The sequence below is a fragment of the Bactrocera latifrons genome, unplaced genomic scaffold, assembly GCF_001853355.1.
Source record: "Bactrocera latifrons isolate USDA-ARS-PBARC rearing strain unplaced genomic scaffold, ASM185335v1 scaffold_286, whole genome shotgun sequence".
NCBI lineage: Eukaryota > Metazoa > Arthropoda > Insecta > Diptera > Tephritidae > Bactrocera > Bactrocera latifrons.
This window is the reverse complement of record NW_017536474.1, coordinates 179,016-199,150: the sequence shown is the minus strand read 5'-3', so window position 1 is coordinate 199,150 and position 20,135 is coordinate 179,016. Positions and strand designations below refer to the sequence as shown.

Genomic DNA, 20,135 nt, shown 5'->3' with positions numbered 1-20,135 from the left:
ATTTATTTTTTTTTTTTTTACTAATTTGTTGCGCTTTCTCTTAATTTTTCTATAACTGCTGAGAACGCCACATGCCATTCATTAATACTCTTACTTATCAAAACTCGTTTATCTATTCGCATTTCCTACCACACTCACATATTGCTCGCGACTGTTGAAATTGTATTCAATGCCAAGGTTAAATGATATGAAAATTATTTTTTGTTTTTGGTTTTTAATTTTACTTTGCCATTACTTTTTGGCAGCCGCTTTTTCGCTTGGCATGTTTTTTGTTTTGTCGTTTTCGCTTTGTTTATTTTGCCCGCTTTCGTTCTCACCATGAGCTGATAACTAAATTTGCTTGGACTTGCTTACTCAACACCTCAGCGGGTAGCGGCGCGCTGCTCGCACATTTCGGGTGTCTTCGTTTCTTAATACTTTTAATTTAAAGTCACTTATAATTTGGGCTGTTTTTATTGTTTTTTTTTTATTTTAATTTTATTTTATTCTTTAATTGTTGTTCCTTTCTTTTCCGTTTCGCTTGTTGGTTTTGTTTTTATTATTTTTCTTTCATTTGTAGTTTTTATTTTTGACTTTTTTATTATTTGTTATGTGTTTTTGGTATTTTGGGTTTATTATTTTAATTTTTTTCTGTTTTTTTTATTTTCACCACTTTATCTCTTTTCGCTTACATTTACTTGACGCTTTGTTGTGTCACGCTCTTTTGCACATATTATTTATTTATTTAAGTTGTTTTCTCCAAAGTGTTGTTGTTATTTTCTTATTTAGCGAGTTGACTGCTTTAATTTCCTATGGTTTATTTTCTTGTTTACCGAAATGTTTGCACATTTATTTTTTACTGTTTACATTGGCCTACTCACCACTCGCTCGTGTACGAGGTTCGTTCAAAAGGTTTAACGAATTTTGTGTTTCTTAAGAAGTGCTTATTTATACATGGATATCTAGTTGGTCCACTTCGAAGCAAGCATCTCCAGATATATTGCATTTCTAAATTTTTTTCATTCTCGAAAGATCTCGAATGGTAGCTTTTGTGTTAAGCTCTTCCTTCGCTGCAGCTTTTATTTCTTATCATGGGAGTCTTCAGTTTTAAAAACAAAAAAATACCAAGCAGCCAGGTCTGTGAAATACATGTTGCTGCTGTCCAAATATTCGCGCACCAGCAACGACGCGAGAGCAGGGGCGTATCAATATGAATATATGATAACCAATACACATATAACCTTTTTGTAACCAAAACTCAAATTTGATTTCAATATGAAATATTTAGATATATTTGTTATAAAATTATATAGCAACATTTTATTTATTCTCCCATCATTGCAATGGTCACTTGAAATCGCCATTAAACAGGAAGTGTGATAAAATTTCTTTCTATCCCCTGCAAAGCCTCAAAAAATTGTGATTAAAGCGTAACTGTGGAATGTAAATAAACCAAAATTAAACAAAAATCAGCATGTGTCTAAATTATGAGCGTAAACCGCATATTAATATGTATATATATTTTTTTTTCTTTGTTCCGATCTCAATTAAGAACTGGTTGCCGTTAGCGCCTTCGCAATGCCTGCCTTCGGCGCGTTGACTGTTTATTTTAAGAAGCTGGCACTAATTTTAGAAAGTAAAAAAGTGCGAAGAATATAAAAAATATATTTCCGTTTTCTTGTGGCTTATTTCATTTGTTTTCATTCTCTTGATTGGTGTTGACATAACGAAATTGAGTCATATGAAAAGCTTGCTTTTTAATGACCTATAAGCTTTCAGCGTTAATCTTTTTATTATTGAAACAATTTTTTGAAGCCAACCATATTTAATAATTCTTTATTTTTCCTTGCAGTTTGACATCTGGCTGCAATGGCATCTTTTCACGACGCTTGGACTTTTCATCATTCAATTTGTTGCCGAAGACACGCTTGAACTCCTATCAAGTTAAGGTAAGTTTATGCGTAGAACTACGCGAATCTGCTTCCTCGTCATCAACAAAAATGTATTAGCAATAATAATTTTCTGCGTTCCGCCAAAGCTTTGAAATTTGAGAATCAAACAGGAAAGTGTACAAGTCGCATAAACTGGCATAATCACTTAAAGTTGAAATAGTAAGAGTTTTATACCACTTTCATAAGTTTTATAAATAATTTATTGTATATAATTCACCTGGAGAATCGAATGCGGTCACTAGTATATTATAATTATATACATACATATGTATGTGGTCTGAACAGCTTTCTGCTTCCTCTAAAGCCGTGATAGATCGTTAAAATATAATATATATATATATATATTTATAATATTTCCATATTTTTATTTTTAAATAAACAAATATTTTGAATTCGTTTCCCTACTTTTTCTTATTCGCTTGTGACCGCGTGGTATTTCCGGGTACTCAGCATTTACACCAACTTATTTACATTTACATAGGTGTATATATAATATGTAGATCCGCACGTATTCAGTTTGTTAGAATTCATAGTCAACTGTCAGCGAGAACTTCGTATGCAGCTTCTCTAGCTTTACTCAATTCCTAGAAAAATATCTAATTAAGATGCTTCTATTATTTAATATTAAATCACACATCCATATGCAATTGTGTACAGTTCTGATAAAAATTTGAAGTTGGAAATGTTTTAAGATGTTTCACATTCCTAATAGGTTAATAAGTTTTTTTTTTGGCTTGCTCTATAATACTAGAAAATATGCTTTTTAAAAACTATTTCCAAAATCCCTTCAATATCATATAAAAACCTCATTTTGTTTAGAATTTATGGACGACAATACTTTTTTCTAACTAAATATCACAGTATCAGAAGTTCTAGATCAAAGGAACATTTTCTGTAACTAGATATCACAGTACTGGAAGCTCTAGATCAAAATAGAACTATATGTTATTTAGGTAATAGAATCCTATTAGAAAATAATGACGTATTAACTTTGAACTTTTGAAACTGCACTTTTTCTCTTCGCGTCTGCACTCTATATGCTGTTTAATGCCACTTTTGTTTTTAACTCAAAACTAGAACACTCAGCAGCTTTCCATGACTCGAAGCGAATCTCGCAAAGCTCTTTCAGCTATTTCATTCATATTTTTTGCAGCTGCTAGAAATTCTGGGAATTGTTTTTCCTTATGAAATTATGACAATTTGAAGAATTTGTTTACTACAATTTTAGCAAGCTCAAGATAAAAGATCAGCTTCTGGAATTTTTGTTTATTTACTTTACTGGATATGTGTTTCTGATTTATTTTAAGACAGAATAACATAATATTTTCCGTCATTGAAAATAATTTATTATTCTGAATCACTTTCACTTATTCTACAATCAATTGGCAACTGTTTTTACTTTTGTTCAAGTCTCCTTGAATTTCATGTGTGCAACTTGAGGCTGCATTTCAAGTGTTGCCCTGAAGAGTGGGTGGGAAAAAATGGGAAAATTTATAATATAAGCATTGCACGAAAAGTTAGTTACCTTTAGCAGTTTCTTCCCCAGCTTTCATTGTCTGTCTCGTTAGTTATTGATGTTGAACAGACATTGGGCCACTCGCTTTGGGATAAAACAACAGTTTTGACTTACAGGATATTCCTTGAAATCATTGAGTATATGTGAATGACAATGCAGGCACAGCCAGTTTTGCTTGTTAACCAAGTCAGCAGTTTTACAGGCACTGGAAATATTTTTGGTGATTAAACAAAATAATTTGCAATTAAAATCATGTTTAACAGAATTAAAAAGAAATTATACAATAAATAACTTAAAAATTAAGACAAAAAATTGAAAAAAATAAAATAAAATAAAAGAAATAAAATTAAAAAACAAATAAATAAATAAAAATTAGAACTGAAGAACGAGAAAAATTATAATAAAAAATATTTATTTTTCACCGATTGTTTTGCTGATAGTAAAAATTAATATTTAAATAAATTAAAATCGAATTAAAAAAATTAAAAAATGTAAAAAATAAAAAATCGAAATTAAAACTAAAAAGAGAAAAATGTTATGATATAATGTCTTCAAGGCAAAATCAAATTCAAATAATAAAAAATCTTAAATAAATTAGTTACATAATATAAAATTAAACAATGAAATAAAATAAAATATAAAAAATGGAAAAACAATTAAAAATTAAAAAATCGAAATAAAAACTGAAGAAAGAGAAGAAATATACAGTGTGTGACAAAACTAAAGCACGAATTCTGCCATGTCGGTATTTCACTTAATAAAATCATAAAGTAGGCATTAAGCGATTATAAAATGCTGATTATAAAAACCGCATGAAAAATAAAAAAAATTTAAAAAATATTTTTCAGTGAAATAAACTAAAGAATGTTAAACTATATACTCCTCACTACTATAAAAATTTATTTTCCAATAGTTCAACCAGTTTGGCTTACTGGGTTACTCGATTCCCTACGCAACCAACCATAGCACCTGACATAAAACAATTCAATTTAGCAAAATTTGCAAAAAACATACTTTACATGTACATATACGTTTATGCACCAAAAGGTATGCTTTCAAATCATACACAACCGTCCCCTCTTTCATTCTTTTCTAGTCAATACACGTACACAATCAAATTTGCGCGCCAATACTTTTTTGTTGTTGTTTTATATTTTTATTATTTTTGCTTAGACGTAAGCCACCAGCGGCATGGCATCACTGTTGCAACATGAAAATAGTTGCAAATAGTTTTGTTGGCAACAGCTTGTCCTGCCACCACTCTCTTACTCGCCCGACAACCTTTGCAAATTGTATTGAATTTATACATATTTAATTCGTTTCGAAATGCATACAATTTCCATTCGCAGTCAAAATAATATAAAATATGCGCAATAGAATAGAATGTGCTGCGGCTGCTGCTGCTGCAACAAAAGAGCGAAGTAATTCGAAAGTGCTGAGCTGCTGCTGCTGCAGCTGCACGGCGTACCATCGAGTGATTTCTGGCAGAGCAGTGCATAAGTAGGTGTGTGTGTGTGTGTGTGTGTCAGTAAGTAAGTGAGTAGTTACTTTTGGGAATGAGTCGCAGCCCTAGCTCTAGTTGCTGCTAACCTGGCTTGTGCCTTTCGTTCCATCACAGCAATCTCGACTGTCTGGCGGATTGCCTTTGATGCGGCATTGATATTGCCTTTCTTCCGCACATCTTTTCTACATTCTAAAAAATAGTTCGTAGTTTTTCTGCCTTTCACTTCGCTCGCTTTCGGCGCTCAACTCTTCCGCTTCACATCGCCAAAAGTGCGCTGTGTCGGCATTATCCTCCAGTAGGGAGAATATATTTCGTGCTTATTAAACTTTTTCTTCGCTTGCATATTTGCTTGTTCGATTATGCAGTAGTTCAGCAGAATGCTTCGTTTTTTGTTTTTATTTTATTTTATTTTTAGCATTGCTTCCCTTCCCGTTGCCGTTTGCAGCGCATTAAGTTATTACAGTATTATTTTGAATCGTCGTTATTTCGCTCACCTCCGAATGCCTTTGTCCGGCAAACTTTGTGAATTCAAAATCCGCTACAATTGCGGAAAAAATATGCGAAAAAGTTATTTGCTTATTGAAATTCCTCGGAGAGCAGAACTTTGATTAGTTTTATGCGTTAGGGTATTAAATATTCTATTTTTTTTTTTTTTTTTTTGTTTTGTTGAAATAGCAGACACATTTAGTATTCTTTTCGCTTTACTCTCGTATTTAACTCTTATGTATATATTTATTTTCCATTTAAATATTGAATTGGCAACCAAATAGGCGCCATATGTCCGGTATGTCGTGCCGCGGGCGTTGTCTCCCTTTGTATCTCTTTCCCCTTGCACTTTCGTCTCTGCTTGCCCTCCTTGTTTACCTAATTAGCATTTTCGTAAACACCTTCTGCTTAGCATGTTGAAACTCAATTAGTAGCGGTAAGTCAACTTCATGTGTTCCTCATTATTAATCCCTTTTAAATTCGCTATCCGTGCGCATTTTTCTGCCTCTTAATTTTCACTAATCAAATTTGGAAACTCCGCCTGCAACCCTTTTGACAACTAAGCTGCTGATTTTTCTCTTTTGTTTTTTTTTTTATGCACACACTTTTTATTGCGCATATCCTTTGGCAACATCATCTGTCAACATTTTGCCTATTTTTCTTCGTTAATGTTTTTTTTCTACAGAAGTTAATCATCACTAAGTGTTAAGGGTGGTGTAAATCATTGGCAATAATTAGTACAGCAGTAAAGCATCTTATCTGTTATATTATATTTCAGTTTTTGAGTTGGAAAAGCCATCACATGTTTGCTGAGATGATTAATTGTTATTTTTTCTTCTTTTTTTTTTAGTTTTTAACCCTTTTGTGATACTTGCTTATGTTACGATGAATACTTTTTATGTTTTTTTGATTATTTCTATCTCTTTTCTTTGGTTGAGTCACAATTCAACAACAAGTCTCACCCTTTCTCACTTGTTGCTCGTGTGTTGGCTGATTGTCTAATTACTTCCTGCCCGAAATTTTTTAATTTTAGTTTTTCAAAGCGTTGTGGTGAAAAGCTAGGTTATTTAGAATACTATTCCAGATATTTACAAATGTATTAGGAATGCCGACAAGATTTTAATCTCAGAAGTGAGATTTAAAGATTTATCGTTTAATTTCATCGATTTTTATGCCCTAAAATTGAAGTAGAAATTTTTCCACCTTTGACAAGCATAAGCGACTTCACATCTGTCTCGAATTTTTTTAAAGCTTCAAAATAATTTGTTTTAAATTTCTCTCTGGTTACATTGGACCCGGAAATTTATTACGAATATTGTGACGAACTATCTCTAATCCGACCAAATTTGCTTGACGCATTTTCGTTTAATACTGTCACCGAAGCCTTGAAACTCCTGTCCAATAGTAAAGGCGAAGATCTAATCCGTCCAAATTTGCTCGACACATTTCGTTCATAAATGTCACTTAAGCCTTCAAGCTCCTGCCGACTTCGGAAAGTGATAGCCAAGATCTAATCCTCCCAAATTTGTTCGACGTATTTTCGCTCAAAACTTTCATTGAAGCGTGCAGGGTTCGGTAATAGTTTAGGGCAGATCACTTCGGTGCCATAAAACTACTAAATTTTCAAAAGCAACATTCGAAAATTCGCCACGAAAAATTAAAATTTCTATTTTCGTCTGAGAAAATAATAACTGCCAACTAAAAAAATTAATACGTTTTAGCTTATCTTATCTGCTTTCTCCAAAAAACACTCGCAAAGTTGGCTCTTAAACTCTAAAACTAGAAGCTGTATCTAAAATACGTCATAAAAAATTCGTTCAGACTTGATTCCTGCAGCTCTCGGCTCTACTTCATTGAGATTAAGCCACATCTAAATCCTTTCAAAAATTATAAACACAAAATTATTCCCCAAATATTTTAACAACAGCAAAATATAACTTTTCCAGCCTGACATATCCGATTGTTGCAGCATTTTGTTGCAATGCCATCTTTTTGTGCTTGTTGTCAGCTGTGACAATTGCTTATCAGCTGTGCTGTCGTCGGCTATGCGGGCGTGGCTGTTGCAATTATCTATGCAAACAGCAACTTTATTACGCCTGCTTTGTTCTATACAAACCTGCCACACCACGCATTTGTTGCGCGCAGTTTTGGTAGCATTTTTATTTTGCTTGCATGCCTTGACATTTATTGCTGCCAGCTGACAGCAGCGATAAAATATGTATGTTGCGATAGTATAGCTACCCAGCTTACTGCCGGACAGATGGCTACTTGTCAACACTGCTGCTGTCATGGCCTTAAGCAATGTCAGTCTCATAATTTCCTCACACTTTCCACTTTTCTCCCACGCCTCTCGCCATAAAAGTTGCCACTTATCATCTTTGTTAGCAGCAACTGTATGGTTGTTGATTTTTTGCCTTTCGTTTGTAACGCGCCAATTGCTACAGTAGTGGCTGCAAGCGCTTGCCATGATTTGCTTTGTCGCTGTCACCGTTTTTGATGTGTTGCCTGCCATTAGCGGCGACATTGCAGACGTGTTGTCGTCTGCAGTCGATGGTTGTGTTGTTTTTGTTGCTATTTGAGGTTTTTTCTTTACTTATTATTGAGTCTAACGCTGACTGCCGCTGTCTCGTCCCACCAATCGGTCTCGGCGCTGCGCTTTCAATGCCAATGCCGACTGCTAGACAGGTTTCTCTATTGTTTTGTTGCTACCGGCATTGTTTATGCTGCAATTGTGGTTCCTGCTACACAAATTGTTGCTGCTTTTACCTGCTGCAACCGCCAATTTGCTTGAGAAAATTCAAGTTCAATGTTGCTACGGGTACCAGTATGCAGACATTTGCAAGTTTAATGGTAAAAGGTATAGACAAAGGCACAAAAAACACCAAATAGTGTTTTAACCTCGGCTGCATCTGCGATACCCTTTAAGCTATAATACCCTTCACGAAAAAGTTTCTATGTAAGAATTTGATTTTGATTAGACCTTTTTACAGATATACATATCTTATAATCCGATCTGATTGTTTTGTTCGGAGATTGTGGCTTTACATCACATAATACCCTATACCCAATTCATGTAGATATTGATGCAAATATTAAAAAAAAATTAAGGATATAATGCTTGAAAATCGCTGAAAGCGTTAGAGAGATGACAAGAGACTACGAAATCCCTCACGAGTCTGTTCAAATGATTTTGGTGAATATTTTGGGTTTCAAACACATTATTGCTGGACCCGTCCCGCTGAAAACTGAATTGTTTTGAAAAAGAGTATCGTAAACAGGTCTCTTTGGACATGCTTAAAGTTTCGAATTCCAATCCCACATTCAAGAAGAGCATTCTAACTGCCAAAGAGACATGGGTTTATAGAATCGAGGGAAGAAAATGTGCCGAATCCACCGCTCAAAAATCAGGATGATGGTCCTTGCTGATTTCGATATTCGTGGTTAGGTGCATCATGCATTTTTTCGGAGGGACAGAGGCCAATCCAGTGTTCTAATTGGCCGTGTTAAGGCATTTGCGTGAGAACATCCGTCGTAAACGAAAAAAAAATTAGTTCATTAATTTCTCACTTTTCTCACAATTTCCTTTAGTCCGGAAAAAAACATTATAAACATACAGAAACTCTCAGTTCAATATGACCAAGCACCATCATCGGCGTATTAAAGCCACGATTCTGTACATAATTTGGCTTCTTTAACTGATTTGTTCTCCGCTGAGTTTTCGGCTGCCAATTTTCCTACTTACAGCTCTGTAGACACTAGACCGTCTGCTTGGCTTTCAAATCAAATTAATTTACTGTTACAAACGGCTGGCTTGTAGCAACACGGCATTTCAGCAGCTTATTTTGTCTGCCAATTTTCCACCGAACACAAATACACACACGCGCACACAACGCCGCTGCAACTACATTTCGCGCTGTTTGGTGCATGCGGATGTGCGCTTCATCGAGTAGCTTCTCGACTTTGTTATTTGGCTTTCATGGAAATCACTCAGAATTGTAAGAAATATTACTTTGCAAATGCGATTACGAAGTTTAATTTCACTTTTGCCAATTTTTGATGTGCGCTACACGCTGTTGCACGACCACCGCGCACACACTCACACACACACATATATATATATATACACTTAAGCGCATACAAGCATGCCTATATTATAAATGCGCGTTTCAAGCCAATCTTGACTGCGCATTTATTGGCTTGCACTCAAAGACATTTGTGGCGAGTAGTAATATTGTGTGTTTTGTTGTTCTTTTTTTTTTTTGGTGCTGAAGACCATTGACCTTTATACTGCCACAGAATTGTGCTTTTCTGGTAAGATATTTGCAGTTGTTGCAACATTTTAAGTGCATTAAATGCGCAAAGTTAATAGTGGCAAGTGTGGCAAGTTGTTCGAATTTAATCAATTTTGTTGCAGCATATTATTTATTATTTTAGCATATAATAAAGTGTATTTTTAATCATACATTACCGCAATTATTTCCATATTTACTTTCAAAATTTACAACGAACCGAAAATTCACGCCATATCCTCTAGCTGTCACCTCAAATCCACTTGAATCACTTCTAGCTGCGTTCTCATATATCAAGCTTGCACATGAACAATAACTTTTGCATATCTATAGCCACTATACAAATGTCAATCATGCATTATTTCAAAATACAAATTAAATTTCGAATAGGCATTCGCGCGCTGTATGTATGTATGTGTGTGTGAGTGTTTGTAAGCGCGGCTCGGCTCAGTTGAGTGCTTTTAAAATGTGTCTGGCCAATGCATAGCTCAGTGACTTTCAATTTGTATTGCGTTTTAGCGCATGATACGTGAGGCAAGCTGGTAATTTTATTGACTTTTGTGCTGTTTGCTCGTTTGCCTGAAAATCCGCAAGTCGTAATTGAAATCATTGACAACAACAACAAGAAATATCATATATATACATATAGCACATATAAAAAAATCACTAAAAAGTCACACATTAGACGCCTACACACTGACTTGTACTTAGCATGAAGTTTTTCAAAACAAACACTCTGTTGCAAAAGTAATGTAATACAGCCGAATAATTGTAGAAAAGCGTTGTTGTTGTAAAAAATGTGTTTTTTATTTTTTGCAATGAATTTGAAGAGATCATTATATCTTCATAAGCAAAATACAGAATTCTAGACATCAGCTGTTTTAGAAAAGAAAGTTTCTGAACCCATACCCTTTATATTTTGTGTTCTTAAATTTATAAAATGGCTTGCTCATGATGAGTTGTGAGTTTTACAAAGATATATTGAGTAGTCAGTATTTTCGTATTTTTTCAATAGATGTCGATTGCAGTCGTATATCTTCAGGCTCCAGGATCGCTTTCCGTAAATTATACGTCTTCGGATTGTCGCCAAAATGCTTCAGTTCATAGGCATACACTACAAAATTACTTAAAAAATTGAAATTTTTATCAAAAATCTTTTTTTTTCGACATTCATTTGATTATTACTTGACAAGTGCTCTAAGAAAGTCGGACGGTCGGTCCAGCCGCTTCGGGAAAATTTTCTTCAACGTCTCTGAAAACAGTGTTTAAAATTTTGGGAACTGATTAAATTCCTACAATTCTCACGCTCCTACCATATATCCGAAATTTCGGAGAATATTTTCAAATACATTTTATTCAAGTATATTCGATATCTATAAAAAAATAATTTTTTGAAATTAATAATTGGTTTAAAATATTTAGTAAATAACGCATACATTTTCATTGAATAAACCTCTCAGAGAAACATTTATTTAAACAAATGCGATATGCATCCATATATTTAAGTACTTAAGGAGTACTTACACTCAGCATATATTTTAAAATACTCGGCATATTTCCAGAGTGCTCATAAATAAGTACTATCAATAAACACCCACTACTCATTACAGCATTTGTTATTGTAATTTGAAAGAAGTAAAGTGGTAGACAAATTTTAGCTCAACGTTTGGATCCAAGTAATATGATTCGCAAGGTCCCAATGCCTTCTTGATTTGTTGTTGTTTCAATCATCTCATTTTTGTTTACAGTCGTCAGCATTAAAAGTAATGGATATTCAGGCAAGCAACGCTGCTCATTATGGGAGTTGCCGTTGCAAGCAAATAAATACCATGTGCGTGGACCATGAGTAAGAACAAGAAATGTAAAAAAAAAAATACCATAAAGTCAATAGTAATAATTTAAAAAATGAGGTCAATATGGCGCGACATTTTTATTCTTATTTTTTTTTTTTTTTAATTTGTTTATTATTTTACTGGCCGTCGCTCCGACAGTTTGCGGACAACTTATGGAAGGCGTCCAACTCCGCCCAGTTATGTGCATATGTTTTTTTTTTTATAATGAAATTGTCATTAATACAAATCTTGCAGGACTACGCACATAAATCATACTAAAACATTTCAAAATATTTTTTGGTTTCATTTATGCATTTTGTTTGTAAAATAAATGTTTATTTTCATTGGCGTGCTTGAGCTCAATATCGCGTTTTAACTTAATGAAGTGGACTACTTGCTCTTTATACGGAACACTTTCCTAAAAGAACACTAGAAATTTCAAATATTTTATTAGCATAGTAAATTGAGTACACTCACTATCAGTTTTCACTCCATTTTCTACTATTTTTTCTAGTATTTTATCGTGTATGTATATATTTTTTGTACTTAGCTTACATTTTTTACCATCCACATTTAACTTAAATTCAGTTGCACTTATTTGAGCAAGAACTCATCTAGTATGCCTTGCAATTACGTGCGATGCCCATTGAGTTGCATAATGAGACATTTTTTAAATCATGTAAATGCCACTCAAATAAACAAACTCATTAACTAATTGCACTGAAGTAGCTTCTAATGTCAGCCGGCGTACCTGTGACACTTCCGCCCTAATAGTTCTCAACGATCTCTTGTTACGAAAGCAAGTGAAGCTTTTTTTTTTTTTGCAAACGTTCTTCATCTGCTTTTACAAGTGATTGTTTTTTGTTCTTTTTTTACAACTGTCACATCACTAAGAGTTCACATTGCTGGGCATCGAGCAACGCACGCTCGCAGTTGTCACTTGATGCTAATGACAGTAATGATGCCATACAAAATCAATCAAATTCAATTGGTCATGCGTTCCATGCACTTCAGGCTTAACATATTTTAAGTTTAGTGATTTTATTCGAAAAACAAATGAAGATGGTAGAGTTTATATTCTTTGGTCGAAAGATTTATTTTTAGTTATAAAGTGGTTAAAAAAGTGGGTAGCTCACTTCATTTGTGGATGTTTCATAACTCTCAACACACTGCATTTTCACTTTTGGGCTGGTTTAAAGCTTATGTATGGGTACTTAGCAGAATATATCTTCATTAGGCAGTTGATGGGAGTTTAGAGGAGTTCAGTACCCAAATATTCCATTAGAGTTCTGTGTTCGGTATAAATCACTAACAAATATTGGGTGTTAGAAATTGTTTAGAGAACCTTGACACCGTTTCTTGCTTCCTATCAAAAAATTCTGTGAAAGTTTCAGGTATCACTTTTGTAAGTTTAGGATATATTCTAAATGCATCACGTTTTATTAATAGTAAAGACAAAAGAAAGAGACTTCAGAGGTACTAGATGTATGTTAGAAGACAGATTACCGAATAATCAAAAGGAACTGTCTCCGAATCGAAGAAGGACGAAGTGATTAATTAATGTACTGAAGGGTCACTAACAACTCAACATAAAGTAAATATTGGAAGAACTATCTTAAATACTCCCATAAAACATATAAGTCAAAAAACGATTCGGTTATCTGTTGAAAAAACTCGTTGAAATTTACCTGAACTTTTTTACGAGTATCGTAGGGCTAGGTGTGGTACTGGAACAATAGTTAATCTGTTAAAAAAAAGTCATTGAAACCTTCAGTTATCTGTAGAAAAAACTTGTTGAAACCTGATTAAACTTTATTATCTTACGACTGGGTCTGGAACTGCGACAATCAGTTATCTCTAGAAGGATATCGTTGAAACCTGCTTAAACTTTATTATCTTAGGATCAATTTTAGAATTGAAACAATCAGTAATTAAAAAAAAAAATTATCGTTGAAACCTGCTTGAACTTTGCTTTCTGACGCTGCTTAGGATTAAAATAATATTTTTCTTATATGTATGTGTTAGCAGAGTAAAACTTTCAAATATTTGCTCCAACATAACCCATCTCGAACAAACATGTTTGAAACTTTTGAGTAATCGAACTAAAAACGGATGAACATTCTCAATAACTGGTGATACATTTCGATGTTCCCTACCTTTTTAAAGAAAAAACGCAGAAACTTCAATTTTAATGGTGATTGGTTGTCACCATTCGAAGGAGCCATCTTTGGTATTTTTTCCTTCAAATATTGGAAGCGACTATGCCTCAGATAGTTTATCCATTGGGTCCAATTTTGCGATTATTCGTTCGAGCATTTCACTGGTAACTGGGCAATGACAAGCCTGAATCGAAGCGGCATTGTCCGCATAGACTTTGAACTTTACATATCCCAACAGCAAAAAGTCTAACAGTGTAATATAAAAGGATTTTGTAGTTCTCTCAATAAATCCATTGATTCTTGAGAATCAAATAGTCGGTCACCACTGAAAAAAATTTGGTTCAAAAACATCGAATCTTCTTGGAACTTTTCAAGAGCCCATAGAGCGAAGCGATGTCGCTTGGGAAGGTCGAGCGGCTGCAGATCTACGCCAAGTTAGTCCATACGTCATTCTTAATAGAACATAATTTCTCGTAATAAAGTTGAAGGTACAAGCTTTGACAAACAAATCTAGCGTAAGTAGAATGCTGAAATAAACCCCTCGTTTTTACAGTTGCAACGCATATTACAGATAACGAAGGCGCGCGTAAAACTAGTAATGCTCATACAACAACGTAGACGTAACAACAACAAGCATAATAAATTTAAATTAGGTTAAATATGTAGCATAATAAAATTTACAACTGCAACACAGACTAGAAACACTTCTAGAAGAACAAGAACAAGAACAAGTGCCACTATTCCATAGAATTCGAACGAAATGCACAAAACAAAAATTATACTAAACAACAGCATTAAAAAATAAAAAAAAATAGAAATGCGAAAAATAAAATTTACTGTACAACAACACAAACAAGCACTCGTAAAACTTAATAAACATGAAATAGTAAAATAAAAATGGCGAAACAAAACAAATGCAACAAAATACAGGCGACGCGCAACACCAACACAACACCAACAACAATAGCAGCAACAACAACAAGTGCATTTATAAACAGCTGTGGGTTGTGAAATTCTCGCGCCGCACTCGACAGTGTTGTATAACAACAAAATGAAAGGCGCAATTTTACTAATTAAAATTTTAATGTTCGCCACTTAAGAGCAGTAATAAAAAGATTTAAATCAGAAGTGCTATGCGCAAAAATACTAGGTGCGTTATTCTGCCGGCTGCTGTTTTCCAGTTGTTGCGCAACCGGCGTTGCTCGTCAACGCACGTCCAGTCCAGTCGAGACGCCGAACTGACCAGCCCCACTGCGACGCCTAGTGGCCTGTACTTGAAACTGGACGCGCACGCTTGCAAAATAGCTCGAACTAATGCACTTTGCGAATTTGCAAATTACAAAAGCAAACAGAAATACGCAACAACAATAGCAAAGCGGTAAATTAGAATAGCAAAGCGCGCACACACACACACACACCCATAATCATTCCTACATTGATTGCCGTGTAAAATTTTTATTTTTATTTTTTCTTCGCGCACGAATTTTCGCGTTAGTGGAGCGTGTCGCATGCAGCGTTTTGTGGCAGCGCACGATAAATACGCGCCTAAAGTGACCGCGCGTGAATGACACAAGCGCTGGATGTGCTGCATATTAATAAATCAAATAAATAACAACAACGAAAACTAAACAAACTAACAATTGACATGAAACGTTATGGTTCACATCAAAAATGCGTCTAATTGTGAATAATTTTAATTTATAAAAATTTGTTGTGGGGTTGGGCTCGAAATTAAGCCGTCCACTTTAATTAAGAAAAACAATAATTTTATTTATTTCTTTATGCAATGCGCAGCTAGCGCCCCCTTAATGGTACCAGAATGCTTAACTAAACGCTAGACTTGGAAAAACTGCATAAAAAAAAAAACTCAAAAAAAAACACCAACAAGCGTTGTTTGTGACCATTATAAGTGGCTGCGCGCTTACGCTTTGCCGCCCATGGCATATTTCCTCATACTGGAGGCTGTGGCTGACAACACCATTTCGCTTTGGGTGACGGAAAGTGGGCTTTGTTGTGACAGTTGGGAAAGAATGCAAATTACTTTTGTTGCCTATGTATTGTATTGCCACAAAGGCGGCCATATAGCTGCTGTAATCGTAGCGTAGTTCCAGTAATTTAAGCACATACAAACAGCAAAAGATCTATCTAAGGTAATAAATTACAAATAAATGTAATAATTTATATATGAAAGCTGTAAAGACAGAAATTCAAATGTTTTTTTTCGCATTCATTAAAATTATTGTCATAGCTGCAACTCTAGCTGTTTCGGGGTAACTTTTATATGTTGAACCTTTTAAACGTTAGCTCGAGGAGGTGACAGAATCCCTCAGTTGCTGAGATATTGTTCTGAAATTTTGCACACATCTTTTTCTCCCCAAAAAGCTGTTCATTTGTCGGAACCGCCGATATTGGAGCACTAAAACTTATAGCTGTCATACAAACTGAACGATCAAAATCATTGAAAAGAAAATATTGAAAAGATTTTTAAGTTGAAGAGATATCTTCACGAAATTTGGTTCCGATTATTTTCGAAGGCAACAGTTTAATCTCCGAAGAAATTGTTCAGATCCAACCACTATAACTTGTAGCTGTCATACAAACTGATCGATCCAAATCAAGTCCATGTATGGAAAACTTTTGTCTTTAACCAAATATCTTCATGAAATTCGCAAAATTCTATGGCTAATTAATTTTTTTTTTTTTTGACAACAATGCAGTTTGGAAAGTTAACGAGTTGAAAAATTTCAAATCGAAGGCTCTATTTTAAATGGTGCTGTCAGAGCACTTCCATTAACTAAAGCTTAAACGAAAAATATTTCATTGCTTAAAATTTGATGAATTTCAATTTTTAATGCATAATCATGGACTATATTCCATAATCGATGATGTTTATATGTCAAATCTCTTACTATAACATTGAAAATATACTTATTATAAGACATACTTAATTTTTTCCATAAATTTCCCCGTCTAAAAATATTTAATATGCCGTTTATCAGCAACTTCGTGTCAGATAAAAGTTAACTTATGCTATTCGCCCCTATTTTGATCCTGCAAGTCTCGCATTCCAACACACACATTCGTTCTGCACCAACTCGCTACCTCACCACATTACACACTTATCTTTGTTTTGAAAAATTACCAATTCTTAAAAATTACTACACGACTTCCACCAGCTGCCACCAATTGCTGTCACCACGCCCCTCATACCAACTTATCAGGTACCAGCGGAAGTTCGCAACACCTTAGCTGGGGACCACACTTTTCTCAAGCCACCTTTTCCTCGTCGAAACAGCGAATCACAGTCGCAATGTCAGCAGCGTATCAGCAGCATTTAATGCCAATGACAGTTGTCTCCAGTCGCTCGTCTCACTATTTATACCGCTAACTATGCGTTTGTCTGGCTGCCGGCTGCTGCCTGTTTCCATTTCGTGCGCTCGCCATGCCCTATCGATGTAATACTTTAAGCTTTATTTTATTACCGTCATTATTGGTTGTGAGATGAGATACTTAGTGCGCAAAGATACTGCTTGCTTCTTACTTTTTTTTTTTTTTTTTGCTTCAACTCGACTTTCATTTCTTTTCATATGCTTTTTGTTGTTTTTGCATTATTTTTCTTTCGTTTGTGCGACATATCGAATCACCACTTTTTAGCTATCAAGTAGTGCTAAAGCAGGGAGGTGCGGCGCAATTTTCACTGCTGCTAGTTTAGTTGAGTTCGACTGGGGGCTTTTGTTGTAATTCGATGAACATAAAACTTAAGACACTTTTTCAATTTTCCACACAGCTTTTATGGGTAATTTTGGTGAGTAAGAAAATATGTTGACGCCATTTCGGTTGGGTAAATCGGCAATAACTGGCGTTGATCTTGAAACTAACGAAAGTAGCAGCCGAAATTTATTGTGGTTCGGGGGGTTGTTTTTTGGCAGTCACTTTTTTTTCGCTGTATGGTAACATTGCCGTGCGAAATATTGATGATTGAAAATAGTTGATTATTTTTTTTACCGTTATACATATTTTTTTATTTTTAGTTTTTCAGTGCTTTATTTTGTTTTTACAAGTTTGAGGCATATTTTGAATGTCCTACACAATTGTAGTAGAGAAATATTTTCATAAAATCAACTGTTAATAAACAAAATCATAAAAAAATTTATAAGGTGAAGCAGTAAAATAATTATTTGCCTTCCTATAGCTTTTATAAACCCTACAAGTGAAAAAAATCCAACATTTCTCTACTTGTATTTGAGTTATCGATGCTCCACCGTCTTTTTGAAATAAACTATTGAGCTAGTTCGACACTAGAAAAACCTGTAAAACCCTGTAAATTAAGAAAAAGCTATAATTGCTATTACTAGGTTTCAATTGTCGAGGTTCCACTGTAGTTTTTCAAATTATTATTGAATAACATAAAATGAGCCGAAGGTCCTGGCAGCCAGTGCTCCTTTTTTCGTGGAAAAGTAATTGTATTATTGTTTCACGTTTTTATAAATAAATAAATAAATAAATAAATATAAAATGAAAAAGTAAAACAAATATTTGCCTTTATATAGCTCACATAAACCCTCCAAGTGAAAAAATTCCAATATTTCTGTGCTTGGTTTGTGCTATGCTCCACTGTACATTTGAATTAAACTATTGGGCAAGTTAGGCGCCAGCGAAAACCTATAAAACGCTGTAACTTAAAAAAAATTTTTATCTGGTTTCAATTGTCGCGGTTTTACTGTACTCTTTCAAATTATACAAATACTGACTTCTCTACAGTCTCGGCCCTGCAGCTCAAGAACTAATAATAATTAATATTTAATTACACAGTACAACAGCTAATCTGGGGGGTGAGAAATTCCAAGTCACGGTGATGGCACTAGGTCAGTATAGTTAAACCCTTAAAGGGTTTGGCGTCAGTTTTTTTTATGACCTTTTAAATTTTTTCCTTATTTCCCATGGTTCTCCATTTTAACAAATTAATTTTTTCCAATCAGGCGTACTAAATGGTCCAGATATACGAAAGCTGATTAAAAGTGACGCATTCAACAATATTTTGATTGATATATATTGAATGCATGGTAGGCCATCAAAGAAGTAATAGAAGGGGGGTTTTTTTTTTTGGGTTTTGCCAAAATGTTACAACTAAGCGAAAAAACATCAAGATAAGGAAAAAAGGGGTCATAAGGTCATAAAAAAAAACTGACACATACGAACGCCAAGCCCTTTGAGGGTTTTACTATACTGACCTAGTACCATCACCCTGACTTGGATTTTCTCACCCCCCAGACAATAATCCCAAAAATGTTCCACAGTGTTATCTTATTGAGGGCCCACTTTATTTTTTTGTACTTTAATTAAAGTTCCAATCAGCAATATTATTTAGTTGTTGAAATTTTCTATTATTTTCTGTTAATCCATAAAATATTCATTTAAAATTTCTGCGTTTTCTTCGCAATGCCACTCATAGTTATCCTCTTCGCGCAAATTGTTCGGCCATGTGTAGACGCGAAGCCATGAATTAGTAAATATGCTAGCTGCTTGGTTGCTAAGTGGCAATCTCGGTGTTGTGCGTAACTCAAAGTGTGTAAATTTTTGATGTCACAAGAACAACAAAAACCAGCTTGCCAGCAGTCGTCCAATGACAAAAATAGTAATAATAATAATAATGCATATAAAAGTCATACGACCAAACTTTGCTTGTTGCAAGTTTAAAGCCCATTGTAGAGTCCACGGACTGTGCAATTTCTTCCCTGCGCTGCGCCGTGGCAATATTTGCCATTATATCTACACCATTCTACAGTTATAGCAAAGTTTCCGTTGTCTGTTATGCTCAATGAAGTTTTTTTTGTTTCTTTTGTGTGTGTATGTGTGTGCGTTTGTTATGCCCGCTGTCATAAGTGCCACTGACCTTTGGCATTTAAATACCTGAATGCATCAAATATGCTCAGTATACCCACGGCTGGCATTTTATTCTGCCAAGTGCCCTTATTTGTACACCACCACTCGCATGTTTAGGTGTTTGGTGTATGTTTATGGCAAGACAATAACGCAAACACCTGTCTTGGCTGCAGACACTGACATGCTCAAATAAATATACCTTTTAAATGGTTTCGTTCGTTTTGTCTGTTTTTGTTGTATTTATGTGTTAAACCGTCACTGTGCTGTGTTGCCGCAGCGACCCTACGAAATTTGAATAACTTGCGAACCTGAAAAACCAATCAAAAAGTTCGTGCAGCATTGGTAAATATTTATCGATTTGAAGAATGGAAAAAATTATAAAAAAAGCATACAAAAATCAAATAATGATTTAATAGCTTTGCTGGCCTTTGGACATTTTTTATTTGGAAAAAGTTCAATAGAAAATATATTTATAGCTAGCGTAATAATTTATTTTCAATTATGCATTAATATTTTTATCACTTAATTATTTTAA

The 20,135-nt window shown here is 34.4% G+C and overlaps 1 protein-coding gene across 1 annotated transcript in view; it reads left to right on the top strand.

Annotated features, from left to right (window-relative positions):
* LOC108970153 (headcase protein) overlaps nt 1-20,135 on the top strand; it is a 228,428-nt gene that overhangs the window by 88,671 nt on the left and 119,622 nt on the right. The window contains 1 exon segment of the mRNA XM_018935352.1: nt 1,832-1,928. Within this exon segment, the coding sequence (XP_018790897.1) occupies nt 1,832-1,928 (97 nt within the window).